A 10,404-nucleotide genomic window follows, 5' to 3' on the forward strand; every position below is an offset into this window, starting at 1 on the left:
TCATACAACAATTCTTCAAATTATTAGCATCCACAGCAGGCTGTACTGTGTCTGAAAACTGAGCAGGAACATTGGATGGAGGCTGCCATCCAGCTTTTAAACACAACTCTTCAACAATTCTTTTTGTTAAGTTTACTTTTTTTTTTTTTCAAAGTGTAACCGCCCAATATCTGGCCAGGCTGCACAGTGGAGGTAAGTCTGGCTATGCTGGATGAAGATAGGCGTAGTGGTGGCAAGCATGTTAAAGAAAGAGGGAAAATAAAAAGCAAGATTGACAATTTAGCAAATACCTGCTGCTGAAATGCCCGAATGCGATTTAACTACTCCAACCATCATGTACATATTTACTGTAGTAAAGCAAGTGCTAAACTTAATTTAACGTGATGATGTTTCCAGTGAAATGGGGGCAGAAATCTGCCTGTCACAAAGTAGTAAGCTAAGCTCAAAATTTAGATTTTACGGTTGTTTATAAAAAATGTACACTCCAAACATTGTTGTGGGTGCCTGAAAAAAGATGATGAAAAAAAAAAACGTATTGAACAGAGCTCCAGAGATGCTGTCAAACCCGCACCCCACCCCCACCCCCACCCCCACCCTGTCCCATTGAATTGTGTACAATTAACCACGGTCTTACCAAGGTACATGGATATTCAAAAAACGTTTACAAGGATTGCAAGGAACAAGCTGGTGCTTTCAATCAGTTCCATTAGTACAATATGTCACAAAGGAAAATGCAACTTCTAAGAAACCTAAGTACCCCCCCACCACTGGATACACTGATCAGCCATGACATTACGACCACCGGCCTAATATTGTGTGGGTCCCCCTTTGTTTGCCCCTTCAGGGCATGGAGTCCACTTGACCTCTGAATGTATGCAGAAAAATCCAATAAGTCCTGTAAAATTCAACGCCGGGTCCCCATGAATATCCCACGGATGCTCAACGGGATTAAGATACGGGGATTCTGGAGACCAAATCGACACTTCGTCGCGTCCCTCAAACAATCCCTGAATCGTTTTTTTTTTTTTTTTTTTGCAGTGGCAGGATGTGTGACACTGTTTAGGTAGGGGCCATGTGTGAGGAGTAACATCCACATGAATGGCAAGACCTGAGGATTCCCTATAGAACATTCCCACTGCTGGCTTGCTGTCTTTCAATAACGCATTCCAACGATACATCTTCCTCAGGTGAGTGCCACACACACACACACACACACACACGTTTAAGAAAACATGATTCATTAGACCAGGCCACCTTCTTCCATTGCTTTGCAGTCCAGTGCAGATGCTGATACGCCCACGGTAGGTGCTATCTCTGGTGGACAGAGGCTAGCATGGAGACCCTGACTGGCCAGCTTGGTAGTCCCATACACAAATTGCAATGCACCGGGTTATGAGGTCTTCATTTTGGAACCAGAAATAACTTTTTCCACAAATCGAGCTACGACAGAACTTGGGAGCGGTATTTGCTTCCCAAGCACATCAATGAGCCGCGGTCGAAAAAGGCCGCCCGCACCAGTCCACCAGCTTCCATAGGACAGTTCTGGTAGGTACTGACAACTGCAGAGCACCCTGTGAGAGCTTCAGTTTTGAAGATGCTCAGAACCTGTAGTGTTGTATTGAGTTTGGCCCTTGCAGAAAAAGCGCGGACATTCTTTCCTCTGCTTCCGACGGTCGACTTTGAGGATGAAATGTTTGCTTGTTGCCTAATGCAGCCCACCCACTGACAAAAGCCATGATCTGGCTAAATAAGCAATCATTCTCACATCACCTACTGATGGTCATAACGTTACAGCTGATCAGTGTATATTATAATACACAAATAAAAAAAAGTGGCTAAGGATGCTATGATGAAGTTATCACTGCACCATGGCTTATTTTTATTCAACTCACAACTTTAACAGAAACTGTCATTTCATATCTTACATAGAAATTGCTATTGTATGTTTCTGAAATCTACATAGGATGCCGTGCAGAATGCTACAATTATCATTATTTTTTTTTATTCTTTTGCATGTCTTTGGGAGATGTAGAGAAAGAAAAAAAAAAATGACAGGTGAGACTTCCAGAGAGCCACACACTCTGCTGCTCCTGATGAATATGTGCAGTGTCTGTGGCTGTTATGGAAGAGGACAGACAAGCTGACAACACACAGGAAGGGGAAAAAAAAACCCAAAACAAAACTAGCACCCCCCCCCAAAAAAAATTGCTCCCGTGGGTTGAAGGATGATCATGAAGGGAGGAGTGGGAAATGGTTTTTAATCATCCTCTCCGTCATCCTGAGAAAGAACAGACAAGAATGTGAGTAACTCATTTCGGGAATGCCATTCGTGTAATCGAACAACCACAACCGTTACCTCGCCATCCTCTCCGTCTCCGTCTTCATCATCATCGTCCCCTTCCTCTTCCTCCCCCTCGTCGATACCTTCTAGCCCCTCCTCCTCATCGTCTTCATCCTCGCCGTCACCTTCCTCGTCCTCCATGTCAGGGACCTGGGTAACATTCAGAGACGAAACGCGATTTATTCAAATCAAAATGGCCTTTATTGTCATCGCAGGACACAGTGAGAGTGGAAGTAATGAACGACTAGACGGTATCTTAAATTGAAATATTCCCATTTTGAAAAGTGAGTTATTTCTGTTATTGAATACTTGAAACAACAGCTTAGGATGTGATGCAAAGTGTAACTCAGAGAAGTAACATGCTTCTTGGAGCTTCACCGTTACACCTGGCTGCCGATGGTATTCTAATTGAATTTTTAATTGTATAAACAGTTAATTTCCAGTTTAGAGATGACCACAATGGTGAAGCCTATTCTCTTGGCAAGACCGTTGTGATTTCAACACTCCCAGTAAGTAACAGAGGCTGGGAGGCAAGAGAAGGAAGACCTGACCTGCTTATCACAAGTCGTTGTTCCATTAAAAATTATACTAAAACTATTAAAATCACAATTTGATGCAGAATTTTTACTTTATGGCTCACTCGGGAAGTATTCAGAAATACAATCAAAATAAAACTTACATTTTCATAGCTAGCATCCATATGTACAGACAAATTATACAAATATACAATACACACACACAAACATATATATATATATATATACACACATACAGGACTGTCAGAAATTAGAATATTGTGATAAAGTTCTTTATCTTCTGTAATACAATTACTGAAACAAAAATGTCATACATTCTAGATTCATTACAAATCAACTGAAATATTGTAAGCCTTTTATTATTTTAATATTGCTGATTATGGCTTACATCTTAAGGAAACTCAAAAATCCTATCTCAAAATATTAGAATATCATGTAAATGTAATTTTTGTTTTTTTAATTGCATTACAGAAGATAAAGAACTCACAATATTCTAATTTTCTGAGACAGTCCTGTATATACATACACATACATACATACTTACACATCTATATTTATCTTGGATTGTGTCATATATAATTCATTTTTTAATGCTTGCTCTACTTAAAAAAACAAACAAAAAAAACACCCACGCACACAAACATAAATGTGCACCACAAGCCCTGAGGTAGTGAACAAATATCCTACCAAGTAGTACTGCAGGGGGTTGGGCCAAATGTCATCCTTGATTACTTCTCCCAGCTCGTCGGCTCCTGCATCCGAATGGTCCGTGAACCAGGTGAAGAAGCTCTCTGGCTCCTCGTGCTGCCTTTTTTTCCCGGCTTTGTTTGGAGACTGCCCTGTGCGCTTTGTCAGATCCTGAGGCGTAAATGAGGTTTACGCAACATTTAGTAAAGTTTGTTTTGAACAGATGAGTCTAACACTTGCAAAAACAAAAGACACTGTAAATAAAAAACATGAAAAAACGAAAATGAAACGCAATCCCTACATGAATCAGCAAGTGCCGGAAACAGATAACCAGTCCTAGAAACACCCGATCATTATCTAACAGAGCTGAAACAACACGAACCAACCTTTCCGGCTTTCCATTTGATTTCAGTCGATTTAGAAACAGGATCTCCGCTCTCGTTTACGTTGAATTCTTTGGAGAGGGCTTTGCTTTCAAAGTACGGGTTCTCGTCAAAATACTGGGGAGAAAAACAAAACAATTACCCAGCAGCACAAGGACACTGAAAATAGTACACTAGGCCTACAGCATTCTGGTCAGTAGAAAGTCTAACTTTGGGATTGACTCTAAACAGTCGATTAAAGTTGAAACAGAGACCTTGGCTTGGATGGCTTTGGTGAAACACCCTTGGGACCAATCTGTTACTTTACCAGACGTGACATAACAAGCCAAGATTTGGGGGTGCAACAACGCATGTGCTGTAACACCACCATTTTTTTTTTTTTTTGGAGAGCCGGGACTTTATAGCTGCGAGGCAAAATACTGGTCAGGACTTGATGCTGGAGTGACAACTTACAAAATCTATTCTATATCCAGACTTGATGTCCTCGAACTCAGTGACCTCCACCCTCGACAAGTAATGGAGCGCTTCCTCATCCTCCTCCCCCAGAAGAGCTGAAACTACAAATCCACACACCAGAGACGGTGAGCTCATCGCACATTCACATGTGCTCTGTATGTCATCGTCAAGATTCACTGCACAGCCCACCACTTTTGTTCCAAAAAAGTTGTTTATGGCAAGAGTTACCCTCACTTACCTTGCGGATGGTTGACGAATGTTGTGACCCAGAAGTTGGGGATTTTGGCTATGAGTTCTGATCGCTTCTGAAAGAATGGCTGGCGTAATTTGTTGTATTTCTGCTCTACTTTTAAAATTTCTTCGCTAGCCTGTTCGTTGAGTCTGCGGGACAGAAAGGCGGAACTGAGAAAACGCATCCTTGATGCATGAATCTTTCAGAGGGGAAAGACACGCTCACCTGTCAATTTCATTCTGTACTTCATCAATGTGTTCGATTGCTTCTTGTTGCTCTTTTTCTGAAAGGAAAAAACGTTGTTAGTGTCTTAAATCCATTGTGCCTAAAGTCGTAGACATGGCAGTAATAATGGTAATGATTTTAAAAAAGCCGAAAAGGATTAAATCAGTGTAAAAATAAAGTAAAAATAAAAACACAGAGAGATGTGCTGCAAAGGCTGCCTACTAATGCAATGCATTTGTTAGAATTGGTTTAAAAGGGGACTCAAATAGTGATTCTTTTTTACGCTTGGGATCTTTAGAGAAGGTCTTCCAGAGCAGATGAGCCCTGGCTGCCATAACCCAGAGCCCTGATATCTGAAGGCGGGATACAGGGATGGTCTGCAGAGCCCGAGCAGCTGATCTGAGCCTGACACAGGGCTACGAAGTATGACAAATTAATTAAAAAAAAAAAAAAAAAAAAAAGAACAAAAACCTTTGGCAGCAAAGCCATTAAGTGGTGGGGGAAAAAAAAGAAATCAATAAAATCTTGAAAGAATTGACATAATGGAGACCGACAAAGAGGCTGATATGATTTTATCCCTTTCTGTCATAAAAGTGAGCTACTGCACTTTGTACAGGATGAAGGTCTTACAGCACTTACTGACTTAAGCTCAATACAGTGAATGAAAACGCACGTTCAGTGAATGTGTGGATGATGTTGGTGTTGGAGAGCAGGATTGCACCCAAATTAAAATGTTTAACCATTGCAGGGTTGAGGGTTGAAAATTGGAAAATGTTCAGGCTCTCGCTGAGGATTTGATATTTGAGGAGAAAAATCAAACTAAACGCCTTAAGGCGTTAATCGTGGTTGGATTTCAGACGGGTAAAGTGGCTAAAATTACACACTTTCCTGCTTTTTAGCAATACATTACCTTATGAAAAGAAATAATGGTATTGGTTTATATATTGCTAATGTCATAAGCGAAGCAGCATGTATCGAGTACAATGATCTACTACGGTGGAGACTTTGGGTGCAGCACGTGGCAGACCCATGCTCACCTGCTTTGAGTCTGTCCGGAGAGAATAAACATAATACACGTGGAACTCTACAGGCACAAATGGACAGGCCTGTATTTTAGGATTACTGGGTGATGATTTAGGACATTTCCGTCTAGCGGCGCAGAAACCAACCCGACTGCACTGCACTCCCCTTTCAACACTGCCGGAGCACATGAAGGCGGCAGCAACAAAAACTTCATCACAGCTAGTTGGATGCGCTTTTATTGTCTGATGGGGGCGGGGGAGGGGGCGGTGGGGGGGGGGGGGGGGGGGGGGGGGCTACTATTCGGATGCATGACCTCTTCCAGCGCAGTCTTCCTCAAAACGCTGGTTTTACAGCAGCGTGACAACATGAGAAGTGATCGACAAGACCCCATTCAACGACACTGTGTATTTTGGAAGAGCTTGACATTTAGGTTCTGAATTCACACTTAACATCCACTCAGAAAAGTAAAACAAACCTTTTTTATGACCACCACCTCCCCCCAAAATGTGTTTGAACACAAAAAAAATTCTACTCCTATCTGCATTTGACAAATCTTAAATTTTACAGAGTGGAATATTTAGTTCAGTGGTTAAGAAAAAAAAAAATCTTCTACTTCAAGACATTTTGTTAAACTTATTTTATCTTAATTTATGAAAAAACTTTTTTTTTTTACTTTTACATAACTTAAACGGAAGTCATTGATGGCATATTAACTTTTAGCAAAAAACATTTGCATTACATTGTTCCTATTGGTAAAACAATGACATTTGGGTGCAGGGTATTTCTGCAGAAAGAGGATCTGCACGGCTTCACTCACACAGCCATTCTGCACTGTATCCTCTGCAAATTTGGATAAATGAAGTAAAAAAAAATGCTACACTTCACCTTATATGCATTTCTCCTTGATAAGAAAGTTGAATATTTAAGCCTTGCTCAGCGGCAAAATGTACGTTCAAGGACGACTGCACATTTCCACATTAAAATATGATTTAAGAGGTGATCAACTTTGGTAGCTGGTCAAATACTCAGCATGCACAGGTGGTATTTGTGTCCTGAGGTGACTGACACTGCGAATAAAGACAAATAGCTGCACGCTGTACCCGACTAATGCAAAATACTTGACCATTCATGTATGCAACATCATCAAGTAAGTTTTTTTTTCTGGGCAGTTATTTGCGGAATGGGTCGCCTGTGCTTACTTTGAGAATCGAAAAATAATTCAGCTTCTATCACACAGTGGCAAGCGCAATCGTAGAATTACGGTGTGTAGTTAAATAACACCGTGCGTGTTGTAGATGCACGGCAGACAGGACACTTTGCTGTTGCGAACTGCAGCTTCCTGTTGCCGCTAAAGGCGGCCTGGTTTGAATGAAACACTTCACACAACAACGGCGACTTCCCACTCATCTTGCACGGTTGGAAATGCACTCATGCCGATTATGTAATCTAACAGTGACAGCACTACTATGCGTGTGGATAAGGAGTGCGCGTTGACGTTTCGTGAACGGTAGGTTGAGTCGTTTTAAATGCCGAAGCTGAAATTGTGTGGTACTAAAACCAAATTTGATGCGTTGTGTAGCTTGCTTTCGTCCCACGCTGAATGGGACACTGTATCTGCACTGACGTTAGCTACTGATGAGGGTATAATCGTTTGTGTAGCACTAGCTTCATGAACGAGTTGCAGGAAACACATGGGTACACGGGGTTTCATTAACAACGTTACTTCCGCCTGGTTAAAATGAAAAGATCACCCATATGAAAGATAATCTGGAAATCACGCCGAAAGTGGCTTAAACCGTCAGGCCTCCCTCGTTAAACTAGTAGCTAATGTAAGCTAATAGCTAGCTAACGATTCACGTTGAGGCAGTTAGCCCACGCTAGCATGCTACTTTACAGTTACGGCAATACACAAAGGCGTTGTAACCCGGTGGGAACATGCGGCAAATGCTTGGTTAAATGCTTCGACCCTCTGCGCGAATCGTGTCAACTCGACAGCTCACAGCTAACGGCAATCCAAGTGAAATTAAAAACATGAAAAACAAATGAAAATGGCGTTATACGCAATAACCGCCATTCCTTAACGTTACCAGAGGTCTCGTCCGCTCCGTCGTGATTTGAATTGCCCTTCCTGCTGACTTTCGCCGATGAGGCCGACATGGTTCCCGTTTGCCGTGACGATCGAGTCCAGGTGTAAATCCCGTTGGTTTATAACTCTTCTCTGGGACATAAAAATACTTCCACCTTACACAGAATGCGTGACTTAAAGCCCACGATGAGACGGGATGAGCGCAGTTTCGCACGCTCGTTTCTCTCCGAGGCGCTCCGTCGGTAAACATGTTTACGGCGCTCTAGCGCCCCCTGCTGGCCGGAGTTCGCCATCACCGCCCTGAACCAGCTAAAGCAGGCGTGTAAACTCATGTTGCTCCTTTGTTTTAGTGTAAAGGAGGTAAACAGGTAGATTATAAAAATCCTTTTATGTCACGTATCTAAAAAAAAAAAAGATGAATCGATATTAAAAAAAAAGAATCGATGAAATGACACCCTAAAAATATTGATGAGTTAAAAGAGAAAATCTTGTCACAGTGGGAAAATTTGCCACTAGAATTTATTAGATAATGGATTGGTAGCATGTATTTGAGGAGGTATAATATTTACAATGCTTTTATTCTCCTTTTGGCTTTTACCGTCAGGGGTCGCCACGGCGAATCAACCATCTCCATCCAACCCTATTCTCTATTCTTAAGATTTTGGTATATGGTTTTGAGATGGTTGTTTGGCAGAGTGGTGACTTCTGAATAACGGCTACTGGTTCTTTGGATTTTCGGTTATTGAATTGCAATTTTTAGAAGTTGCCTTGGATAAAAGGGTCTGCTAAATGACTGTAATGTAATCTAATCTAATCCTTCTCTCTCACACCAGCTACCTTCATATTCTCTCTCACGACATCCATAAATCTTCTCTTTGGTCTTCTTCTAGACCTCCTGCCTGGCAGCTCCAATTCCAGCATCTGTCTACCAATATATTCACTCTACCTCCTCTGTACATGACCCAACCATCTCAGTCTGGCTTCTCTGACCTTCTCCTCAAAACATCTAACGTGCTGTCCCTCTGATGGACTCATTCCTGATCCTATCCATCCGGGTCACTCCCAAAGAGAACCTCAGCATCCTCACCTCTGCCACCTCTAGCTCTGCCTCCTGTCTTTTTGTCAGTGTAACTGTTTCTAGTCCATACAGCATCGCTGGTCTCACCACTGTCTTTTACACCTTTACTTTCATTCTAGCGTATAGTCTTCTATCTCTTCGTATCCCTGACACTTTTCTCTGACCATTCCAACCTGCGTAGACCCGTCTCTTCACCTCTTTTCCACACTGCGCTGGACTGTTGACCCCAAGTACCTGAAAATCATCATGTTTACAAGGCTAATGGTGGCTATTCCGGTTATTAAATGAATCTTTTTAATTTTGCCTGTTTTTTGTTGCTATTGTTTTTGTGTTTTTATAGAAAAGAAAGGGTTGTTTTAACAATGTCACTAGATGTTTTACATCAAAAAATCATTTTGTTTTCAAATTTTGAAGCAAAAAATACATTGCAAAGTTACTTTTTCATTTTTTCCTCGCCTGTTTTTTTTTTAAACCCACTGTATAGAACCCCCAGATATATGTGAGAAAAAATGCGCGGTCGCACTAACACAAAGATTTGATTTTAGGCAGGGGGCCACAAATTGAGGGCCGCAATTGACCTACAAGTGTGTGTGAGACCCCTGAGCTACAACATTTTGGACGAATGGTCATTCACAATTTATCCTTTTTTTTTTTTTTAAAAAAAAGGAAAAAATCTCATATAACAAAAACATTTTTGTATCAAATAATGAATCTAGTTGCCTGTCGGGCCTCTACTCCTGGTCACAAGAAAATTAATAAAGAAAATAAATTGTATATATGGTGTCCTTAAGTGCTGAGTTAAGGTGGCTTAAATAAAATGTATTATTAATATTATTCTCAAGCAAAACTTTTGTTTTATTGATAAGTTAACTTTTCTCATTTTTATTCTTACTGTGTCAGAGCTGTCACGGTGTAAAGTTTCTGAAAATGCCACTTTAAACAGATATATAGCCACAAAATGCATTAATAAATCATTTTTAAATTGCAAGAGTCAAAAGAATATCTTACATTACACATATAATCAAATGTACTTATGTTATTATGAACCAAAAAAAAGTCCAAGGGCAACACTTTATTATCTGAACAAATCCTCCATCCAGTCTGTAAATTTTGAAGATCCTCACTGATTAACTGAAAAACATTGCAGTTAGTATTCATGCTTTTTCATAACTTTTCCATATATTTAAGAGATGGGTTTGCTGAACATTATGATGCCAGAGTAGTTGATCTTTGTACATTAAGTGTTATTCTTTGTACCCTGTCAGAACCTTGAGACAGGCTCCTTAAACTCTATTCCCAATAGTTGATTTTGGGATGAGAGGGGCTTGATATTGACACAAATTAAGAGTTGAATGCT

At 40.8% G+C, this 10,404-nt stretch overlaps 1 protein-coding gene across 1 annotated transcript; it reads right to left on the reverse strand.

Moving 5' to 3' along the window:
- Window positions 1-1,850: 1,850 nt before the first annotated feature.
- Window positions 1,851-8,210, reverse strand: setb (SET nuclear proto-oncogene b). Its single transcript, XM_086170200.1, has 8 exons — window positions 7,971-8,210; window positions 4,861-4,918; window positions 4,642-4,784; window positions 4,401-4,504; window positions 3,951-4,064; window positions 3,565-3,735; window positions 2,357-2,491; window positions 1,851-2,278 (listed from the first exon to the last, which is right to left on the reverse strand). The coding sequence occupies exons 1-8, from the start codon at window positions 8,038-8,040 to the stop codon at window positions 2,258-2,260; spliced, it is 816 nt and encodes a 271-aa protein (XP_086026326.1). The 5' UTR covers window positions 8,041-8,210; the 3' UTR covers window positions 1,851-2,257.
- Window positions 8,211-10,404: the final 2,194 nt, after the last annotated feature.

Source organism: Fistularia commersonii, chromosome 23 (assembly GCF_037954325.1).
Source record: "Fistularia commersonii isolate RoL2024-O1a breed Wild chromosome 23, RoL_Fcom_v1.0, whole genome shotgun sequence".
In the NCBI taxonomy this organism is placed as follows: domain Eukaryota; kingdom Metazoa; phylum Chordata; class Actinopteri; order Syngnathiformes; family Fistulariidae; genus Fistularia; species Fistularia commersonii.